Raw genomic sequence first — 24506 nt, 5'->3', positions numbered from 1 at the left:
TTGAAAAGATAATCCACTGCTTCTTGATTCCTTATATGATGAGAACCAGAATAAAGCTGTAATTGACTCACAACTTAAAAATGACTTATAAATAGATGCACTCTTAATTTTCTGACTGTCATATTAGACATATTGTAACCTATTACAACTTTTTGAGTGGTTGCATTTTTACTTTTTCATGAGCTACTTGCTCCTCTAGATCTTAGTGTACATCAAGAGATCAGTAACTGGCAGGGCAAATTAATTACAGCTAAAACACAAATAATTAATATTTATGTTTTTTTAATCTTCTTTGCTGGAATGTGCTAATATGTACACTTTAGTAACTCTACCATGCAAAGTGGCATCCACTGACATAACAATAAGCTTTAACAAATGCTTTAATTGCTGGAGTGAAAGTATTTTCATTATTTTTCAATCCACTTTTATGTGCAAGTAATTTAAAGCTCAAAAAAAATTTAACGTGGATGTCAAAAAGAGAAAACATATTGATGTTTTTTTTCTTCTGAAGTCTCATCCTACATGTAGTAATTCACCTGAAAATGTCAAAACAAGATAATGATGACAAATAAAAAAATCTGAAATGCATCCAAATAACTTAATTCTGGCTTTTTTATGATATCAAAAACAAATAACAACCAAAAATATGACAGCCCAATTATTTTATATCTATGTGAATTCTGGTTCTGCTGCTCTGGGTTAGATGCTGATGTTTAATGGGATTTGGTAGATGATAGTTTGTCTCCCCCTTAGGGTTATTAACCAAACTGTTTCTCTATCTCTTGCTAAATTTGAATTGATCCTTGCATAGAGATTTACTAATGTCACTAAACTTCCTCATGCATGTGAATATACACGACTATCAATTTCAGAAATTTAAACACAAAGATGCATCTTTTTAAAATATTGTTAAAATAAGTTGCTTCAAATTTTCTTTATCCATTCTTAAATTAAAAGTTAAAGGTTGAAAATCCTTTTACTTTTTATAAAAATACTTTTTATTTTATTTTATTTTTTTAAGCTTGTTAATATGATCAACAGCTATGCCTCTCTCCCCCACTAACGCTAAAACGCTCCCCAGTGGATAGTCGGTGGGGCCAGTGAAGGCTGAGGGCTATCAAAGCAGTGTATTAAAAGGAGCTCTTTGAAGCTTGTAAACCGCCGTGCCCAGCAGGTCCACAACAGATAGGCGCCTCTGATTGGTCAGGTGTGCGTGTGTGTTTTTGTGCTAGATCGATCCGTGGAGCTGACATTCTGGAGCATCAAAGCTTTCAGTCCACTAATATGACTCCTCCTATGTGGGCAAGGGTTGTTTTTTATTATTTTCCTTTTTTGTTTATGAGCTGCTTATGCCTTAGAGGGGCTAGTCTGTGATCATTATGAGTGAACGGTGTGCTTTCATGGTTTGGAGAAGGAATGAATACATATGAAATCAGGTGATACCAAATACTGCAAATAGTGATTAACGGGAAGAAAGTCAGAGAATCACAGAAGAAAACCATTAACCGCTGGCAGCAGAGGGGCGACACCGCAGAGATTCAAGCATAGCTGCTCCTCAAAGTCAGTTCCCCCCCCTCTCATTGCCTCTGGAGACCTGTGCCACATACACACTCATGAAAGGTGTGAAAATGTGATTTCCCAAAAAGGATCGGTAATTCTTCGTAAGGGTGGAAGCAGCAATCAATAAATCATTGCTAAGCAGATTGTACAGAAAAAAAAAATATTCCCCCTCGGTATCAGTACATTAGGATTCTCTTGAGGATGGATGAGGCAAGACGGAGGTGTGAGACAATCTCAATAAAGAAGGGGCAAATCATACCTTTGGCATTCATCTGGACTACGGCTGTCAGCGGCGTGACAAAGGAGCCGCGCGAGTCGACCAATATCTGAAGGGTTCTTCCAACATCTTCCTCAGGAATGTCTGCAAATATGCATAAAGTAGCGTCAAGGAATATTACAACTTACATTAAAAAGTCTCTGAACTTGTTTGGACATTTAGACTCAATTAAGTTAATTTGACTTTGTTTCTTTGTGAAAATGTACGACAAAGTCAGGAAAGTGTTTGGGTTTTGAGGAAAGAAAATGAATGAACAAAACCCTTATATAGATCAGAAGTTGCTTTAGTAGTTTCTTGGAATTTCAAGATATTTTACTCTAAGGTATTCAGAGTGTAATATTAAAATAAATTCAAAACATACCGTACAAAAAATACATGAGTAAGTATCAAAAATGTCTCTGTAATAATAGATATTACAAGTTGGATTTTCTTATATTATTTATTTTCTCTTATTTTCAAGTGGTTTTGGACCACAGGTAGTACCACAGCATGTTGCCACCACCACCAAGCTTGATAGTATTTTTAGGTTTCACACTTTTAAAGATAAGTTCCTAGTCTACTTTCTTACTTCCATAGCATTTGTGAAAATTGCCTTTTAAACTGTATGACATGGGTAAATGTTGTGATTTCTTTCCTCTTGTTTTTCACAATGATTTGGGCTAAGGATGTAAGTTATCAATTAATGAGTTAGTCTAAACAAGTTTATTGACGCTGCGCCGCTGGCTCATTGCTATTAAGGTGACAGCTTAAGTAGGTTGTTGAGTGTTTATATTTCAAAATAGAACCGGAAAAGTGCATTTTTTGCGTCCCATACTTGCCCATACCGGAATCCACCGACCTTTTCGCTTTCCTTTTTCTGGGCTGGTCCGCCATATTTGATTTTTGTATCAACTGGGTGGCTCCGCTTAAGCAACACCAGTAGCGCCGTCTTCTGGATGGCGGCCACACTACACACTTTCAGGGTCCGATTATACTCTGAAAGAAGCTCTAAGGCTAAGTGGACATTATCAGTTAAACCCTAACCCTCGTACAAAATTGGTTACTGACCAGATTTACATGTAACTTTGAGATTGATGTGCACACTTCTTACCCCAACATGTTCATATCTGTAACATGGAAGCCATCTCTTTCCTGAACAGCATGATGTGTGGTTATATTGCTAATGAATGTCACATTAAGCCTCCAAGGACAACCAAGACATGTGGAAAAGTTTTACATTTTTTCTTCAAAACTGCCTCTATTCAGGCATGTAGCAAATAGAAATAATTGAATCCCAACTGGGAAAGAACGCTTAATCTGATTTACCTAAACCAGTTAAGTGTGCTAAAACTGAAAACAATTAAAGGGAGCAGCAACAAACAAAAAAGGCAAAAACTATGAGAATAAAATTATCAAGCTTTTTTGTGTTAGTGAAATGAGGCATCATCTCACTAGTTACATAGCCATGTCTTTTGTGGAGCATTTTAAGATGGTTGAAACCATTATTAGTGTCCTTTCTTTGAAAAAAATGTCCAAAACACTAAAGGCAACACTTGCCTTATTTGAAAGCATTAATACTATAGCTTCAAAAGCTTAGAGGTAAAAATAAACAACAATGGAAACGAAACGGAAAATCTCTTAGCCCCTACTAAATATTTGGCGCGTCATCCACAAATTTGCTGCAGTTATTGTCGTTTCTCCAAAGTAAGACTCCAATACCCATAAGACTTAGCGGTATGAAATCAGTCATGTGATTTCACCGATGACCAAGAAGCTTCGACAACAAACATTATCGTGTTGTACGGTGTATTGAATGCTTTCTTCACAAACCATTGTTTTCCCCTCTTAGCTAATATGTATTTAACGTTTTGAGATAAAATAACGATTGGACATAACGCTATTAGTCATCACAATGGCGGAAGTGGAGGAGCAGGTAAGCTAACAGGCTAATTTTGATGCATTATTGTACAGTTTTATAATTTCATTGCGGAGTTTATTCTATTAAAATGGCAGGTTGACTTTTTAAGGAATATTCAGTTAGTTATTTATTTAATTTGGAGTACGTAAGACACATATCTGAGTTGCAGTAGCTATGCTATTGCGAGATTTCTGTAATTCTCTCAAATTTAGACCACAATCACAAGTATTTATCATCCTATCTGGCACTGAAAAGTTTGTTTGTTTAAAGAAACTCTATGTGTTTTTATTTTCCAGGAAAGGAAGCAGAGTGGGGAATTCACAGATGAATCTGAGGTAAAGCTCGTCATTACATCATTTTGTACTGATGCTTTCTTTCTCTTTCAAAAACAGAAGCAGGGGAAATGAGTTTGAGTAGTTTGGTATGAAGGTAAGCTTATAGAGAGGGAAAAAAACAACACAAGGCAGAAATGTCATGCAGTTGCACCAGTATGTCGGCACAGAAATGCATCAACAACATATTGTTAACGTCAGAGGGGTGTGCATAGTTCTGTCAAGCCTGGATGATTTTTAACTGGTATAACGCTCTGTGTCCGCTGAAAGGACTGTAATACATCAACACAGCTTGATCCCCGAAGGATCTTTGTCAGAGTTTGAGAGGTGTCAAACAGTCATGAATTACAGATGGTTTTCCAGATCTTTCAACATTATGACTGAACTTTGGCATGTTACAGTACACCTGTGCTCCGGAGAATCACACACGGACTAAATAAAACATGACTTCTACACGGCAGCCAGGGAGGAAGCTGATTTTTAAGTTTCTGCACGGGAAGCAGAGATAAAATAAATTATTAGAGGTTGGTTATGTACGTTTCTCTCAAGCAATCACAGATAGATAGATAGATAGATAGATAGCATTTATTGTCATTGAACAGAATTCAACGAAATTTCCATTGCAGCTCCCGTGCAAAAGGTCAAATATATACAGTATAAATAAGCAAACACACAATAATAATAATAACAATATATACAACTAAATTAACTAAAGGCACTCAACCACACCAAAGAAGTAGCAGCAGGTCCAATTATGGCAAAGTACAGATAATGTGACAGTGCAAAGTGCAGAACAATATGGCTGTGTGGGGGTGGGGGATATGTATGTGTGACTGCGAGGTTATGATATGTGTGGGAGGGGGGGGGGGGTGGCAGGGAGTAAAAGAAAAGTATGGAAATCCATAAATTATGTGGAGTATTTAATCCAATGTATGTTGCTGTTTCTGCATAAAATATAAAACCGGCTTTAATAAATGCTGCTTTTGAATGGAGCAATTACAAATTATAAACTGTGTAACACAGAAACATTTTCCAGTGTCTTATCCACTTTAAAGTCAGAGAGAAATTCTTTTAGTTCATTTTCAAGTTCTCCTTATTTTAAGTCTGACTGAAAATGTATTATATTCTGAAGAGCCATTTTGCTCTCAGGCCAGCCAAAAAAAAATTGATCAGAGCCTCAAATGTCACATCCCCTTTTGAAAAGACATTTTATGAATTTTGATAAGTAGCTACTTTAGGAAATGTGTTACTTATTTTCAAGGAACAACAATTTTATCTCTATTTATAGGATTTAAAATAAAAATAAACATCAAATTTTGCAGCGAGAGGTAAATATAGATTTTTCTGTGGGATGGAGTTTATTTAAAGAAAAAGGAAATATATAAATTTTTAATGGTCTCTATTTACTTTTAAGGTTTTTTTTTACTATGAAATTAATATTTTTAGAGTCCCTGTGATTTCTGCTTGTAACTTTGACTTGTTTGCATTTTCTTGTGCATCACTGAGAAAGAACTACTTTTACATATGGGATGTGATTTCTTCTTGAAATCACCTCATTTGAAGTGATTAACTCCTAAGCCAATTTAGAGTGCATTCACACCATATCTGTTTAGTCCACTTTATTCAAACTCTGGTTTGTTTGCCTAGAAAGTCCAATTTGTTTGGGGAGGTATGAGTGGACAATCAAATTATTATGTGGACCAAAAAAAGCGAATACTTTGTCTCGTAAAAACCTACGTCTCTATTTGTTTGAAGTGAACTCTGGCACAGTTTGCATGCATATTTGAATGCCAAGCAGGCCGGAGATTTCTCCAAAGTCATAAATAAGCGGACCGTAGTGCTGGGCATTCTGGGTAAATGCAGGCAAAAAATACACGTGTCTAGCGCTCCTGGGAGAAATGGTTTGTGGTCTTTTGCCAAAGACAAAAGGAAGATCCTACAGCCGCTAAAATCTGATTCCACTTTATTTTTGTTTAAATATCGTGAAGAAGGAAATTGTGCTTAGTGTTTTCTTCAGAGGTTTTGGTGTTGTTTTCTTCACTTGCTCTTGTCGCAGCTCCACCACTGGTGGAGGGTGGGGGGAGCAGGTTTTTAAAGAGTTTGAATCGTTTGACATTGCAGTGTCAAAGCGAACCGCAACTGCTGAAAATGCAACAAAATTTGCAATTTTGGTTCCCAATTGAACCGAATCTACTGCGAGGTGTGAAAGCACCCTCCATCCCCTTGAATGGTGATAGGTCAGCCTGTCAGACTGCATGATTTATTTTCTGTTGGAAAATGTTTAAAATTTAAATACAAACTGTATAGGGTTTTGCAATGACCCTGATGACAACCAGAAGCCAAATTTTATTGGTATATTAATAAAGTTGTTTCCTAGTATTTCAGGTTTTGCTGGAGTCTTCACCTCACCATGTCTTTGTCCTTCTCCTTGCACTTTGGGAGTCGGGTTGAGCCAGAAGTTTTTAGATCTCTGCATCTTCTTGTGAAGACGGTGGATTTGGGGTCACATGATTTGTGTTTTACATTACACTTGAAAGCATTACTTCTGAATCTATTTGCTGTCCAGACTTGCATGTTATATTTAACGCAGCTGGATGGTTAGCTACATACCACATTATTTTCTTGATATTGAAGGAATTATCTCCTCAATCTTTGTCGAGTGTAATCCTTCTGTCCTGTTTTATGCTTCAGGTAGAATGTTATCCTTGACGTCGTCACATTGAACGGTTCAGCATGTTGTGTTTAAACTGACAAGAGGCAAAAAAGCGGCATAAACGATTATAACACAAAACCCAGTTCTTTAGTTGACAAAAGCAAAAAGCAACTTACAAGAGATAGCAAAACTTTTAAAATGGGTATTTTCTCTGTGGGGATGAAGTTTGCCTTTGTTGTTTGATACGCCTTTGAAACCCGTGACAAATGCCCTCGCATCAGAAATCTCACAACCAGAATACACAGGAAATAGCCTAGATATGGCGTTGTTGAGTGGGGAAGGATTGTTTTTGAAAATAACATTTTTTCCACGCTATTGTCCCCCACCTCCAAGCCAGAAGCACATAATGGCAGACAATGTTTTGAGTTGATGCACCCTCTGGGCAGCCACAGACTGTGCAGCATTGGTTATAAACTGAATTATGAGTAATATTCAAGCTGTGACCGGCCTCCAATGTGGACTCATGCTGGAAAGTGTAACACAGTAGAATACCTTAAGTTTGTCTTATGAAAACAATAAATGCATATATTTCACTGGGGATGAGCAGTACCAAGAAAAGAGAGATGATTCTTTTTCATAAAGCATTTCATGCAAATTAAAGCAAAAGTAGATGTGTGCACACTATCCTTTAAAAACCTATTGATTTAATACAGTGGTACTTGCTGTTGATTGCAGTGAGGGAGCATATTATTCTTTACTTTTGCAGATTTCTCATATGGTGAATAAAAATATTTGTGAAAAAGTAAAGAAAATAACATGCTGTGTTAAATTTATTGTATTTTTATTGTATTTTCAATATTTGCAGTGTTTTTTCTGTTGCATTTGTTTTTCTGTGTTTGTGTGGTAAGGAGTTTGCATCATTTATGTGTCTGTAGAGTGTTTTGCCGTTTCTTACGAGTTTGCACCTGTCAGCCACGGTACTTTTTCCTGCTCAATGATAACATGGCCTCTCCTTACATATTATAAGAAAACAAATTTTTCTGAATATATACTTCTCATTCTTTCTACTATGCTTGTACAGACACTAAAACTAAACTTTCCTTCCTTACGTTCCAACCATTTCACTGATTCTATTGGCTACTAACTACCGTTTGACATTGGTGTTTTAAAAATGACAGCAATCCGTTCATGAAAATAAGTAAATTATCATATAAGTAATAATTTACTTAAGTTAATATATATTGTATAAAAGTAAGTATATATATATATACTTATGCAACCCAGAAATAACCAAACAAGCATGGTTATTTCTGTCACTATTATGTAACACCATGCATTACCCTAAATATTTGGTGAAATCTGGTTTGGCTCCATCATGCTGTGGGAATGGATTTATTCCAGGAAAGCTGATCTGAGCTGTTGGAGCTGAAAACAGGACAATTTTGGAAGAAACTCTTTTAGCGACTCTTTTAGTGAGACTTGAGATTGGGGCCGAGATTCACTTTTCCTCAGGACAGTGACCCTAAACATTCAGCCTGAGCTATGACAGAAGGGTTTAAAATGAAGCACGTGTTTTTATAGAATTCAAACTAGGTGGAGTTTTGGGTAGAACATATTTATAGAACATATTTATTATCTTAAGTGCAAAACGTATACATGTTTTTGTATATTTTGGCTTGATTACTGCTCTCTGTATGTTTTTCTTTCAGAAAATTACCTTTTTTATTCTGTATACTCAGGTTAACGATTAAATTAGTTGACGATTATTTCAATAATCAGTTCATCACGATTAATCCGATTAATTGATTCAGCCCTACCTATAAGTAATTATTTATCATTCCTGCTTAGCTTTCAAGAAAGTATCTTCAAGCCCCATTTTCTGCAGCGTCTTCTGACTTATCTTTGTTTTCAACAGAAAATACTAAATGGGGGACACTTTGTATATTCCATCTCACTGCATGATGGACCATTTTCCAAGAAAGCTCTCAGAAGTTTTAGAGGTGACCCTGTAGTAATGACTACCTTTTAAGAACGTGTTTTGGTGAGAACCCATCTCCTGTCTCCACCAGGAGGAGGACAGTGAGGAGGAGCCCAAGCTGAAGTACGAGAGGCTCTCCAACGGGGTGTCTGAAATCCTCCAGTCCGACGCAGCCAGCTGTATGACCGTCCACGACAAGGTGAGGGTGATAATCCACCGCCCACAAGAGTGTTTCAGCTTCAAGTCCAATCATCTCCGGGGGGGATTTTTATTTTTTTTTTTCTGTTTACGCGCACATTTGAGAGATGCCATCTTCAAAGTTGGTTTTTGTCCCTTCTTGCTGGATCTGTTGAGGCAGGCCATTCTTTTCTCACCTAGCCTCCTTGTTTTGTCCCTCTCAGGGAGGTGCATCAGAAGGCACCATTGTCTTTTCCTCTGTTTTTTTCCCACTTCTTTCATATTTTTTGCTCCTCTCCTACTCTCTGCTGAATGTAGGATTTTTTTTTCCTTTTCTTTTTTTTTTTTAAGAGAGCCACTCTTGGCGTGATGTTTAGCCGTCGTGGCACCACCAGCACACCCTCACGCCTGAGCAGAGCAAAAGTCAAGCCCAGTTACGTCTCCTCACCTGATGTTTTATTAACAACAATTGATTTTCATTTATTTATTTCTGCTTTGAGGATCCAGGTCTTTTTTTGTGTGTCTCCTACACCTAAAGTAGCCACAAAGAAACACTGCATTTGTTAAATCATAAATTGGATCCAACTGTTTTCTTATATTTTTTATTTTTGTGTTTGTGTACCTTTAGCTGTCCGGCTACATGTGTGGTCCCAGTGACAACCCCCTACACCCTCCAAAGCCAGCGGCAGCACACGCCGCCTTATGTTGCCTCATATTTTAAGTGTCTGAATTGGAATTTCATTTGAACAATTCCCATCCTGATAAATCCCTTTAAAAGTCGCTCCGCCTCACAAGGCTGAACCTTTTATTTATTTATTTTTGGTTATTTTATTTGGGGAGATTGCAGGGGGCTCTGTCTGACATGCTCAGCTGTGCCTGTAAATATAAGCATTTCATTATAGACTGCACTGAAGCATGGTGGGCTCGCCGCACATCCACATGCTGCTCAGGAAGGGAGGGGGATTAGGAGACGGCATGCAGCAGGGGCCGGGCTGGAAGAACACACACTTAATCTAATGCTAGAAGCCCCCCGGTTTCTGTAATTTTTTTTGTCCCCGTGGACCTGCACGCACACACACATCCACAGCCATATGGACACATGCGTCCCTGCTGAAGCCTTAAAACACAGAAACCAGTTGCTGCTCAGGAGAAGAAATGAGTCAATCCTGGAAAAGAAGGTGATTGGGTTGCAAGAGGAGCATGTAGAGTGCATTTATTATGCTTAAGCCTTTTAATTTGAGGGGGGGAAATGCCATTTCACACTGTCTGCTTTAATAAATAGGGCTTTTCCACTCCCTGCAATTTCACAGCTTTGCCTCCAAGCCCACCCAATCCCCACTATGACCACGTTCCAGGAAATATTTTTTATCCTTTCCCACAGCCAACTTTTTTTCTTCTTAAAATTGTTAAATATCTCCTTGTTCGACTCACTTTTTGTCTTTTTTTTGTCAGTTTCTTGCCCTAGGAACCCATTTCGGAAAGGTTTTCCTGCTGGACATTCAAGGAAATGCCACTCAGAAATATGACGTTGTGAGTATGAAGTTCTTATATGTTTTGCCACGTTGTATTTTAGCAATCAACAATCATTGGAAGTGTTTGATCGCTGTGATGCCAATAAACATTTTTCCCATTGATTATTACAAATGGCACAGATCATTTTTGGCATGCCCTTTTTACAAGTTTTATATAGTTTTATTATCTTTTGAGAGAATGTAATAAAATAAACTTGCCAGGAGTATGCATAATTTTTAGTTAAACTGTAACCTAAAAAGTTGTTCTTAATTTTTATAGGTTGATCAGAGCGTCAACGGAGTTTTCATGAGTAATCCTTAACTAAGTCATTTGTAGGGAGGTATAAAGGCCCAAAATGGGAACAACAACACATATCTGCCAGCTGAGAAGTAAACCTGCTCATATCTACAGTCCAAGGCACAATCATAAAAGTTTAACTGGAACTGGTTAAAAAGAACATTTTGCAGGCACGCACTGCGAGTAAGAAGATGAGGGAATCTCAAAGGCTTGCTGTTGGAGATATAAGCAGCAGTTAAAGTGACATCTAGGGTCACCGAGTCGCCATAACAACAGCTGGTTTAAGGTTTTTGTACGCCTTTTTACAGGGACGCCTTTAAATACTGGAGGGCCCCACAAGTCCTTTTACATTCTCGGCTTGTATAAAGAGAAAGAAATTCAGATCGTCTTGGTGACTTAAAGGCTAGACGGAAAAATTCTGCCACGTTAAAGCTACTCCATTTGTAAAAAGCTAATCACAGTTCATACAAAGCCTATATTGTCAAAATTTTTGCAGCTGTCACTTTTACTTAGAACAGTCTTTAGTGTGCATTTATTTAACCAGGAAGTCCAATTGAAATCAAAAATCTATTTTACAAAGAGCCAAGATAGCGCCTTATGATTTAATTTAGTGGCTGATTAACAGATTTTTGTTAATCTGAAACAGATGTGTTAAAGCAGAGAAACATCTACAACATGCAGCTATGAGAACCAGGGTTTAGAAAAACTGAAGCGTTCCCAATTCCTTTTAGTACTGCACAATATTTCACAAATAAATCATCATTGCAATATTGATGCGTGCAATATTCACATGCCAAAGAACTTTCTGAAGTACATTAATAATATGTAATCCAAGTTTTATGAATTTGTATTTTATCTGTTCCTGGGAAGCCTGTGTGACACTTTAGCCCAATCACATTGGCTCTTTACAACTTTGACTAAAAAGAATCAAAACGAACTATTTTTACCTCATAAATGCAATAGATTAAATCCGTCGTCATCGCAGCATTAAGGTTTACAATTACAAAGGATGTCTGGGTTGCAAGACTCAATAGCAAATCATATTTCTAGTGCTGTGGATGCAAATCCTGTAATGTTTTTGACCTGTTGGGTATCTTTCACTGCCCTTGATGCCGACACTTCTCATATATGTTTAGTGGATTAGATGCTAGAGCTGCTAAAGAGTCAGGAGAATTTGAGTTACTTCTAGTCAGTGTTATCATTATATTATTCAGTCATGCTCTCACAGTTAAATGTTTTCCTTATATATAAGGAAAACATTTAACTGTTTGTTACCATCACAAACAGTTAAATGTTTGTGATGTGTAATCACACATTAACATCACATGTGTGATGTTAATGTTTCACATAACCATCACACATTTAACTGTGTGATGGTTATGTGAAACATTTTTAAATGTGAGATCATTTAAGGTTTTTTCAGAATCAGGGTAGCTCTGATTCATAACTATATCTGTTTTTAGATGTTTCATATGGAGCAATTTGTTGAAGAGGCTGGTTAATTAATAATTCCCCTCATAGCATCTCCCTATGCTGTTCTAGTTAATTGTGTGGAGATGTGCTTCAAATACTTAGGACTTTGCCTAACTCTGTTATAGCTTACCAAATAAAACCCACAGTTACCATAAAGCTTTCGAGAGTTGGGTGTCAATCAGGGAAATAAATTAAACATTTTTATTCTGTTTCTTTTGATAAACGTAAAAGAGAGAAGGTGTTTTTTTATTGCTTTGACCTGTAGGAACCGTTCAAAGCATAATTTGAGTGCATAGACAGAAAGTATGTTGCTTATTGGTTTCAGGCCAGCTGTTATATCAGCTTTGAGCAAGAATGTAATTTGAAAATCAGTAATCGGGACTGAATTGATCAGCACAAATGCATCTGTTTTACATTACAGTTCCTGCACTCAGGCTTTAAACTGCTTCATGTCTAACTTGCTGCCAGATATCCATCATTTCCTAGGAAACAAGGAAGCTGAAACCTCGGAGTTCAAGCTATTGGCTTTAAATATGAGTCTCGTATTTGATAATCATCACAATTTATCTTTCAAACACTTACAGTCTATAACTTTGGACTTGTTTTTGTAATCTAAAAGCATTATTAGTGAACAAATCACAAAGCTTCCGTAGCTTCTTTATATACTAATTTCTTTATTTTTATGGTGATTAAAACCAGAAACATTTAGTCGGTTGTACTGAAATTTCATGGCCTCTCATAAATGCTATTTTGTGCCGTCTGCAGAGTTCAGTGAAGATCAACCAGATCAGCCTGGATGAAAGCGGTGAAAATGTGGGCATCTGCTCTGAGGACGGGAAGGTGAGATCCATCTGTCCATCAGTGCAGGCTGCAGATTCTTGGTCCTACAGCTTCTTTCCAATCAGTCGTTTTCCATCTTTAAACTCCTCTTATCAGCTTCAAACTTTATGTTAATGATCTGAAAGTTTGGAGACAATTCTTCCACATTTAGAGCATTAACCTGGAGTTTTATCTCCACGCAGATCCGCACATAAATTTTTGTCGCAGCATTTTGAAGAGCAGTTTAAAGGATTGCATGCTGATGCGTTGATCTGTCAGTCAGCCATCAGCCCTTCCATGGGTGTCATCTCCATGTTCTTGCTGTTATCTTGTCTCTTTCCATCATTATCACTACCCTTCATGGATGCAGTCAAGATATGCTCTGCGATATGGCGCTGTCCCCCTACGTTCAGCAAAAACAAGATCTTGTCGCATAAAAAAAATGCAGCAGACAATTAAAGCTGATGCAACAGCAGTTGTTCAACACCAGTAATTCAGTTTGCTGTTAATCCTTTGAAATTTAACTTAATCCGTAATCATTAATGCGAAAAAGTAGATAGCATCTAAGTTTTATAATATTCCTCCATCTTGGGAGAAACGTGCTCATATGGCCTACTGTAGCAAACTGAAGCAGTGGTCAAGTCCAAGATTAGGACTTCTGTTCTAAAGCCTTCAGGGTTTAAAAAAATCAGCTTCTCCACTAATTGGTGACCCAGAGGAAGAGCAGGGCGCCAATCACACTCTTTTCCGACCACTTTTTCCCCCGCTGGCCTTGGATAGTTGCAGAGACAGCAATTAAGGGAGAAGCGTTCAGTAATTCACCTCTGCGTTTGTGTTTCTGCTGGCTCATCTCTGTTCCAGGTTCAGGTGTTCGGCCTCTACACAAGAGAGGGCTTCCATGAGAGCTTCGACTGTCCTGTCAAAGTATGTTTCCGCCCCTGTCCGCCTTGTAACTTCTTTTATCATCTTGCAAAAGTATTCACACCCCAAGCTTAGGTCTAGGCAATGTGACTTAAAAATAAAATATCAGATTTTTTCCACACCAGATCCAGTTTCCAATTTTATTTTATTTTTTTTGTTGGTTTGTTTGTTTTTGCTTTCTTTTCTAATAAAGAAATTACCAAAGACACAAAACATTTTCAAAAGGTGACTTATTTCAATCATCCCTTGTATGAGTTGTACGACAGAGTATTAGGGCCATGCTATGAGAACTTTTGTTTAATTACGAGAATATAGTCATAGCTTTTGCAGAAAAAGAATGCATAATTTTTACTGGGGAAAAGTATTAAAATTATGTTGTTTATTGAGAATAAAGCTTTGATAAACCGTCTGAGGTTGGATGCAGTGCTCCAGCAGACATTTGAAGTCTCAAGTGGATTTAGATCATTATATTACACACATGTGAACTCTTTTTAATAATTAGGTGACTTCTTAGACAGGTTTTTTTTATTTATGATGCTGAATGGTAATGCACACCAAATGTATTTTTTTGTTTTTGTAAAACATTTTACAGACCAAGTATTATCTTCTCTGTACTTTTTCAAAAAATGCACGACTTTGCGTCGATCAGTCTTAAAAAACGTTATTAAATATGTTAAAGTTTGTGTTTGTAAAGTCTCAAGATCAGAGGAAAATGCAGTGAATGCTAGTGATGGTGAAATCTCTTCTTTTCATTTTGCAGGTTGTTGCTTTACACCCTCAGTTCAGCAGATCAAACTACAAGCAGTTTGTCACCGGGGGCAACAAGGTAGGTTTAAACCGTACTTTCCCCCTCCCACGAAGCGGTCATTACATACAGTTTTCAGCGTTTAGAGAAATTTTTCTGCCGTAATAATTCCTTCCTGATTGCGTCCGGGTGAAACCGATTCCCATAAAAAAAAAAAAAAACTAAGTGACTTTGGCCCGGCTCGGAAGGCAGAACTCGGGCCTTTTGTCTAGTGTGAAAGGCTCTTACTTTTCTGTCTCTTTGCTGGAGTGCTCTCGGCACAGCCGCCCATTTTCACAAAGTGCTATTCTCTCTGCAGTGTTTCAAAAGCAACGCTTTACGAGCGCAGCAAATAGATGCCATTATAAAGAGGCTACATAGTCTTAGGGTTGTCTTTGGGAGACATGTATAGGGTGAGCTGAATTTGAACATTAGATTTGATTTCTTCCTCCTCAGAAAAACCATATGCGTATTAAAAACGGATATAGTACAATAGAGCTTTGATCTCGCATCATAAATAAGGTGCGCTGACATTTACACAGCAGTGTGAGGAAAACTTTCTCCGTAAAACTCCATTATTAGCATTACTTTGCCATTTTCTTTCAATTGCTGCTGATTCCTCTCCCTTCCATGTTGTGAAGGCCTCCACAAGGTGCCTGGGATGAAAATCAATAAGCCTCAACGGGCGCCACATCCTGTCAAAGGAAATTCAATTTTGTCTCCCCAGTTCTTTTGTCATATCATCTCTTTGTAGAGCAAACTGTTTATTAACATAGCCCAAATGCTGAATTAGAGCGAATTCTACCTCTTTGGTAACAAATCTGCACCGCTTTTGGGTGCCGGGGGAGGGGGAAGCTTTTTGTCCAACTTTATACAGTTAGGATGCCGACAATGCGGAGACTGTCCAGGAGATGAATTCCATCTGTAATGATAACACAGACGCTGATTTTGAAATATGCTTCATTCTATACCTATCTCATTGTCCCCAATAAATGGTGTGCAGCCAAAAGAAGCAGTTGGCATCATTATGAGAGATGTGAAATCATGCCTTTAATGCAACACATTTCCAACACTGCCTTTATGGCTTCCACATAGTCTGCTTGCAAAATTTGTCGACCCATATGTGCATCCAGAATGACTTCTTCCATCAGTGAACGTGAAGCTTGTCCTGCTTCACTGGAGTCAAATGAACAATCTGTCTTAATTTTCCTTGTGCCAAAATACTCTTAAGTGAAATTAAGTCTGCACACAAAAAGGAAAAAGCAGGTTTTATGTCATTATGTACAGTTTGAATTGAATTTATGAGACTTCTAGTGGTACTTAACAGGCTGAGCTACTGTTGCATCAGTGCAATATGCTGTTAATTTACTGCCCTCTGTAGGTGCTACTGCATTACTGCGCTCTAGAGGTTGAAGTCACAACCTCTATATATTAAAAGTATTATCAAAACTTCCACTTTTGATAATACTGTTACTACAATTATTTAATGTATTTTGAGATTTTATGTGATAGACCAAAACAAAGTGATACTTACCGGTAATTCAGATATGTAAATAAAATGAAGCTTTTTTATAATTAAAAACACTCTTAATGCCCAACTAATAAAATTAACTGCCTTAAAAACGCATAAAATTAGTAAATTTTATGAAAACTGTCAGTCAAAATGACGAACCACTAAAAAGTCTAGTGCAACCTCTGATCAGTGTGTTGCTGATTCTCAGTATAAATGTTTTGTGAAGGTCTCAGAGATTTGGTAGAGAACAATCAACAGCAGCAGGCCAGGAGTAAGATTGTAAAATCTCAAGCTTTGAACAACAAACTCAATACTCCTCAATCAAGAGTACGTGATAACTGCAAACCACCTACAGTGATAGACTTGGTTGAAAGAAACTCACAAGAAGTCCTGTTTAGTTTAGTTGTGTAGTTTGGCACAAGCCATGTAGGGGACCAACCAGACATGTTAGAAGAAGGCACTCTGGCTGTCAACATAGGTTTCAATATGATTTAGGAGGAAATAAAGTTTTGTTTTTCAGGCAGATTTGAAGCTGGTAAATCCTGAAATCTGATTTCTGCGCAGAAGTAAAAGGGAAATGTTAGTTTCAAAGAAATGATTACTTAGAAGAAATTTTTTCTTTTGATATAGTCAATGCATATTCATGCGTTAAAATGTCCTAGTCAAAGTCCAGACCAAAATCTTTTGGCAGCACTGGAAAATTTATGTTTATTTGTCCTCCTGGAAATGGTCCTTGTAACAAATGATGTCCTGTGCAGAACAGATAACATGTGACTTGCTACTTTATGTGGGTTAATCACATAAAATCTCATTAAAATCCAAAAAAAGGTTTATTGTCAAAATGTGGAAAGGCTCAGGAGGTATGAATAGTTTTACAACCACTGTCCAGTAGACTCTGCACCCGCTTTTCTCCTTTAAGTTGCTCCTGTATGAAAGAAACTGGCTGAATCGCTGGAAGACGGTGGTCCTGCATGAAGGAGAGGGAACGATCACTAACGTGAAGTGGAGAGTCAACCTGATAGCCTGGGCCAACAACTTGGTGAGCGACAGCTTCACCAACCTCAAGCCTCCAGTGATAACTGCATGGATGCTTATGTTGGAATTTTTTTTCCAGGGAGTGAAAATCTATGACTTTAGCACCAAGCAGCGGATCACCAATGTGCTTCGGGATAACGCAAGTCTGCGGCCCGACATGTATCCCTGCAGCCTGTGCTGGAAAGACGACACTACTCTCATCGTCGGCTGGGGAACTTCCATCAAGGTCTGCTTCTTGTTCATTTCAGAACTTATTTCAGACACTACCTGCTGCATGTTTAAACGTCGTCTTGTTGTTTCTCCTCAGATTTGTTCAGTGAAAGAGCGAAATCCTACTGAAATGAGGGATCTGCCCAATCGCTATGTGGAAATAGGTAAATGAACCATACAGCAGTTGAGCAAATTTTATATCTGCTGAAGTTTTACAGAGGTTTACCTAACATTTCTCACCAGTTCTGTGTGATTTAGAAATTTTCCTTCTTTTTCTTCATAATGAACAGAATTATGAGTACAGAAATTAGTGGATGCATCTATGTCTGGTTGTTGTTGATTGTACGATTAATGCAACTAAACTAATGAAGAAAAATTACATTTTCTGTGTCAAGAATACATTTATATTGAAATGTATTTATCACATCCATAAAGTACTTTTTTTTGTAATCGTGTAACTTGGTGGTAATGAAAACTGCCCTATTTATTTTGCCTCTACAAAAAGATATTTCTTTCTTTTTGTTTTCTTTTGTTGTAGTTTAGTTTTCTAAAAAAAACCTAAACATTATGTTTGGGTTTTATTTGTTACATTATTTTTGGTTTTGTGTACACTAAGATATATGGATATAATATATCTATATCTTGAAATGATCTGATATTTATTTATCTTTTGTTGTTTTTGATCTTATTCTGTCAGTTAATCATTCTAAAGGTAATAAAAGCTATGGTTTAGTATTAATTATTAAATAGAATCAAGGAAAAGGTATCAAAGAATTGAAATATTTAACATTTCGCACCCTAAAGCACCTGATCTTTTTTTTATGTCACTCCTAACATTCGGCTCCTTCCAGTGTCTGCATTTGAGACGGAGTTCTTCATCTGTGGTTTGGCGCCGCTGGCGGATCAGCTCGTCACCCTGTTTTTTGTGCAGGACCCCATGAACCAGATGGTAAAGCTATACCAAACATGTGCATTAACAGACCATAAAGACAGAGAGGATTAGGAGGATAACCCGTTACGTCTGCATGCAGGATGAAGAGGATCGTGCACGGCCTCGTCTCGACATCATCCAGCCTCTCCCCGAAAGCTGCGAGGAGATCTCCTCGGATGCTCTGAGTGTTCGCTTCTACCAGGACAACGAGTGCAGGGATTACCGCCTCGGTGAGAACATCAAACTCGCCCTGGGAGAAATGTCACCCTGCCTTCTTCTGCAGTCTGATTTTATTATACATCGACCACCAAATGTCAGCGGTAATGCTCTGCACGCAGAGCCATAAATGTATTTTCATTAACAGAGCATTCAGAGGGAGAGTCACTCTTCTACATCATCAGTCCCAAAGACATCGTTGTGGCTAAAGAGCGAGACCAGGACGACCACATCGATTGGCTGCTGGAGAAGAAGAAATATGAGGTTTGTGTTGCTGAACTTTACCCGAAGGCTGTTAAAGGTTAAAAAGGAATGTCAAGAGTTTAATTCGGCATCCTTTGTCTGAGACAGGAGGCGCTGATGGCTGCTGAGATCAGCTTCAAAAACATCAAGAGGCACGATGTTCAGAAAATAGGGATGGCTTACATCAATCACTTAGTGGAGAACAGAGACTATGACGCTGCTGCCAGGTCAGTACTGAGTTTGGTGCAGGTTTACACTGGAAAAAGAAACAAGCATGTTCTTTCAAATGCAAAAATATATTCTACAGAGAGAAATTTAGACAGGTTTTGCCAGTTTAATCAATCTGAATCTAAATGTTTTTACTTAAAGAGAGTTAATTTGGGTATATTTACTAAAGATTTAAACTTTAAATTGTCGGGGGGGGGGTTGTTCTCTGATTTGTTTCATTGAAGTGTCAAAGCTGTTCTTTTTCCAAAGTGGAATAATTATGGACATAAATCTTAATTGATTTTTAAAAACAAAAGTTGGATGCACAAGTTTACAGTGTAAAAACTATACAGAAGCACAAATATATACATAAGCCACTGTAATTGTCGTTGTCTGATCGGATATTTGACCCATTATCTGGGTAAAACTGGTAGACTAAACTTAAAATAAGCTTAAGTTTAAGACCTCATTCAAATAAGCTAGAATAAGGTCTGGGCCTTTGGAGGTAATATGTGGTGCTTTATGTTTGCCTGATTCACCAGGCAAACATCAAAACTTGGAACATCAAACTGTTTTCAAGTTTTCATCTAGCTTTTTATTTGAGATGGAGATTCTATTGAGGCTGGGCATTTTTCAGGCCGAATCTGTATATCAGGACCTACAATATTTTCTGATTATTGTTGTGGTTATGAAATGTTTTGCTTGTGTTTTCACTTGCAGAAAATGTCAGAAGGTTCTTGGGAAAAATATGGAGTTGTGGGAGAATGAGGTGTACAGGTTTAAGACCATTGGACAGCTGAAGGTAGGACTGATTTATTTCAAAGAAACCAAAAGATTTTTTTAAGTTGCTGTCATCTCCATGTTTAACCTCTCCTTTACCCTCAGGCTATCAGTCAATATCTACCGAGAGGAGATCTGCGTCTAAGACCGGCCATTTATGAAATGATCTTGCACGACTTTCTAAAAAGTGATTATGAGGTGCTTTGTCTTCTCTTATGGTTATTTCATTGTGAAATGATGCATTTCAGTGATCACTTACTTACTCTCTCTATTTCATCTTTCTTTTCTCAAAAAGGGTTTTGCTACACTGATCCGGGAATGGCCCGGAGAACTTTACAACAACATGGCCATTGTTCAGGCCGTTAACGATCACCTAAAGAAGGATCCCACCAACAGCACGCTGCTCACCACGCTGGCCGAACTGTGAGTTACCCTAACACATCCACCATTTTAGACATTTAGCTAAAATTCTTAACACTTTTTCATTTGGGGTGTGATGCCACCTCAGGTACACTTACGACCAGCGCTACGACAGAGCCTTGGAAATCTACCTGAGGCTGAGGCATAAGGACGTCTATCAGCTGATCCACAAACACAACCTGTTCTCCTCCATCGAGGACAAGATTGTCCTCCTGATGGAGTTTGACAAAGAGGTGAGACGACAAAGCTGATATCTAATCAGATCTCAAATGTGTGCACATCAACTGTTTTTTGTAACCTTTCCACTTTTATTTTAAGATGTATCTTACCCAACTTACCTTAAATATCTATATAAGTTGTGATAAGCTGCATGAATTAGTTTGGACATGTTTAAACTAAAGCTTGGTTGAAACATTTCTTTTTGAATCCTTTAGCTAAAGCCATCGTGTGCAGATAGGCTAGTAATTTTCTAAATAACTTTACTGAGCAAAGATATCAGCTAAGAGAAGGGTTTAAAAATACATAGCTTGTAATAAAAACTGAAGGAAATATGGGACAACATATTGATATTACAAAAACCTTCTCCAAAAGCAATGTCAAGATGAGAGAATTTTGCAGGAGTTTCCAAAAAATGCCGATTATGCTCTGTGTGTGACAACAATCAACATGAAACATTTTCTTAAAATGAAAAATTACTAAATTGTTACAGTACTTTGTGGAGTTGAATTTTATGAGTGAGTATCTAAAGTTGTTTTAAGCTGAGTATGAGTATAAGGGAATGCATGCTCATACAACCAAATTATTGCAGCTTATTCACGTTTTTCCATTTTTTCCAGCAAACTGATTTGTTTTCCTTTCAGGTCCAGGATATATGTCACATTAGGAGTAGAAACTGTTATGACATTTTTTATGTTATAACTTTATTATTTCTCAGAAACTTTGCATACAGTTCTGTTCACATAATGTATAATCTTATGTTGCTAGAAAGCTGTTGATATGCTTCTCGACAATGAAGACAAGATATCTGTAAGTCCACTTGGCGGTTTTGAATCCTTCTGTTCTTTACAGAAGTGCGCCCTCTGCTGACGTCTTCTTCCTTATTTCTTCCAACAGATAGACAAGGTGGTGGTGGAGCTAGATGGAAGGCCTGAGCTGCTGCATGTGGTAAGTTGATTTTTAACTGTTGAAGTCTGAAGAATCAAACTTTAATCAGACAGTAAAGGTTTCGTCTCTCTTTCCCCTTCCCAGTACCTCCATAAACTGTTCAAGCGGGATCACCACAAAGGCCAGAAGTACCACGAGAGACAGATCGGTCTGTACGCAGAGTACGACCGACCAAACCTCCTGCCTTTTCTGAGAGATAGCACCCACTGCCCTCTTGAAAAGGTGCACCCTGCTCTGGAACATGTTAAAGTTAGTGAAGTTAGCAAAAAACAGTTCATAACCTCATCTTATTTTGACTTTATTGCTCAGGCTCTTGAGATTTGTCAGCAGAGGAACTTTGTAGAGGAGACTGTCTTCCTGCTCAGTGAGTATTGATGGATGAACGTGTTTGTTGTTGGAAATGAGAAAACTAATCCACTCTGTTGCTCGCAGGCAGGATGGGGAACTGTAAACGAGCCCTCCAGATGATCATGGAGGAGCTGGAGGATGTGGACAAAGCTATAGAGTTTGCTAAGGAGCAGGATGACGCAGAGCTGTGGGAGGATCTCATATCTTACTCTATTGACAAGCCACGTAAGACGTCCCACCTCCACCGCTCTAATTGAAGCTTTAACCACCTTTTTAACATCTCAACCGATTCATTTCTTCTCATGCTGTGTTTTTAATTTACAGCTTTCATCACTGGCCTCCTCAATAACATCGGCACTCACGTGGATCCCATTCTGCTCATCAAACGCATAAAGGAGGGGATGGAGATCCCAAACCTGAGAGACTCACTGGTGAAAATTCTCCACGACTACAACCTCCAGGTTTGTCCAGTTTTTGCTTCATCTAATCTTCTTTGCAAAAAAGAATAAGTGAATGTTCAAACATTGTCTATGATTCAATATACACTTTCTTATCTGATCCACTGCAAAACTATTCAGACTTTTTCATATTTTATCATGTTACCACCACAGACTCAATTTTATCAGGATTTATGTGGTGAATGACCACCAAGCTCTGGATTGCTATATAAAAATCTAAAATGTGTTACCTACATTTTTTTTCAGCCGCTCTAAGTAGAACCACGTTCTGCTGCAGTTATAACTGTTAGTTTTGTGCAGTAAATCTTCACCAGCTTTACCTGGACATGGAGGTCTCCAGTCTTTTACTGCCTCCATCAGTTTCTACCAGAATTTAGCTCAATCTATCATCCCGTCAACTTTGACCAGCTTCCTTGTTCCATTTCCGCAGCTTGATGCTGCCACCGCTTTGCTTCACAATGGGAATGGTGTGTTCAGGGTGATGTCCAGCATTTTGGTTTTCTCTACATTTAGTATATAGACCCAAACCTTTAGTTTTGCATCTCATCTGATCAGCTCTTTCGTCTTTTATTTGCTTCTTAAACACTAACATCTTTAAGAAGAACAGCAGAAGAAAACTTATTAAAAAATAAAAAAAACAGCTGTATTTATACCTAAAATGAATGACATGTAAGTGGAATCTATTTACTAATAGAGGTGATTTCTCAAGGCAACACATAGCACTCCAATTTGTTCACAGGTATCAGAGAACATAAAACACTGACGTTTGTGGTTTTAACATGGAAAAATGGAAAAAAAAAATAAAAAAGCTCAAGGCATTTGAATATTTTTGCAAGCTTTATTTGCTGTTACTACAGCTGATACAGTAAATATTTATATAAATATTTTTTATTAAAAAAGAAGTTCTATCCAGAAGGAGGTTTGCTGTGAGTTTGTTTTTAATTAATATATTCTGATTGATCCAAAACAGAAATTTCATAATGGATATTTCTTAATGTAATAATCTTTAAATCAGCTTTTTTTTTTTCCACCCGTTTCCAAGATTCTTCTTCGGGAAGGATGCAAAAAGATTCTTGTGGCCGATTCGCTCTCCTTGCTGAAGAAGATGCATCGGACGCAGATGAGAGGAGTCCGGGTCGATGGTGGGTCTTTATACTGATGAAGTGGAGATAATGGATGTTAACCTAAACTCATAAAAATACTGTTCTGTTTTGTTGTTTTAGAAGGGAACATCTGTGAGTCGTGTCACAGCACCATACTACCCTCAGGTAACGGGACGTTGTTGCAGCTGCATCCAGCTGTGCTAACATTGTTTGACTAGCCTGGATTTCTGTCTGTGTTTCAGATATGGCCCAGCCGTTCAGTGTGGTGGTGTTTCACTGCAGACACATGTTTCACAAGGAGTGTTTACCATCTTCAGGAACTGTAGGTGGAATCTATTAAGTTTGCATTATATCATTATTTGTTTTTCTTTCCGTTTTTTTTCATCTGTAACTGTCCTTTCTTCTCAGATTCCTGGGTTGCAGTTTTGTAACATCTGCAGTGCAAAGAGGCGAGGACCTGGAAGTGGGATACTTGAGATGAAAAAGTAACAGCTTTAGGCGCGTGCAACTATTGATCCTGTTTGTCTCCTTTTCTCCTTTTCTTCTCGATGCATTGATCAATAAAAATCCCTTTTCCCTCAGTTGCTGTATATTTAACTATAACAAGTGTAAAATGATGTGCTTTGTTTTGCTTCCCACTAATGTTATTTGCTGAAGAAGAATAAAATCATTCAAACTCTGTCTTCAGTTTGGATCTGATTGTTCTGCAGGTAACTAAATCCTGAGCAGGATAAAATGAACACAGACTGAAGACTTTGTCTGAGCTGCAGAACAACAACGAGCAAATGTAGCTGTGTAACATTTATTTTTTTAATAAAAGTGATGGGAAAATATGCCATGAAATAGTTTCATAAAATCTAGTACAAAGAAAAATAAACCTACTCCTTAATGTTTATTCAATAAGCAGAATATGTGTGCAAACAAATGGACTTGATAACATTATTGGCTACTCAATGACCATAATATAAACTTCACATTTTATATATTAAAATTTCACACTTTTTAAGATGTATTCCCTGAGTTCAGTCTGTTTTTGTCAATTTTTAAGGAATAAAAATTGCCCATTTATGGCTAGATATTGAACCTGCAGAAACCAAATTGTTAGAAAGATGGGTGGAAAACCACACCTTACAAATCTTAGGGTTGTGTAAATTAAGGTGGTATTTTTTGCAAGCAACCAGAATCGAATTTCATTCAA

At 37.7% G+C, this 24506-nt stretch overlaps 1 protein-coding gene across 1 annotated transcript; it reads left to right on the top strand.

Moving 5' to 3' along the window:
• Positions 1-3549: 3549 nt before the first annotated feature.
• On the top strand, positions 3550-23988 carry vps41 (VPS41 subunit of HOPS complex). Its single transcript, XM_032551648.1, has 28 exons — positions 3550-3749; positions 4031-4069; positions 8789-8896; positions 10327-10404; positions 12922-12996; positions 13837-13899; positions 14657-14722; positions 17113-17232; positions 17308-17454; positions 17536-17602; positions 18290-18387; positions 18470-18599; positions 18734-18849; positions 18937-19055; positions 19756-19837; positions 19921-20013; positions 20111-20238; positions 20324-20468; positions 21220-21261; positions 21349-21399; positions 21484-21621; positions 21709-21763; positions 21832-21972; positions 22072-22208; positions 23248-23347; positions 23429-23473; positions 23551-23630; positions 23717-23988. The coding sequence occupies exons 1-28, from the start codon at positions 3729-3731 to the stop codon at positions 23795-23797; spliced, it is 2565 nt and encodes an 854-aa protein (XP_032407539.1). The 5' UTR covers positions 3550-3728; the 3' UTR covers positions 23798-23988.
• The last annotated feature ends 518 nt before the right edge of the window (positions 23989-24506 follow it).

Source organism: Xiphophorus hellerii, chromosome 21 (assembly GCF_003331165.1).
Source record: "Xiphophorus hellerii strain 12219 chromosome 21, Xiphophorus_hellerii-4.1, whole genome shotgun sequence".
NCBI classification, from domain to species: domain Eukaryota; kingdom Metazoa; phylum Chordata; class Actinopteri; order Cyprinodontiformes; family Poeciliidae; genus Xiphophorus; species Xiphophorus hellerii.
This window is presented reverse-complemented; position numbering and strand designations above follow the sequence as displayed.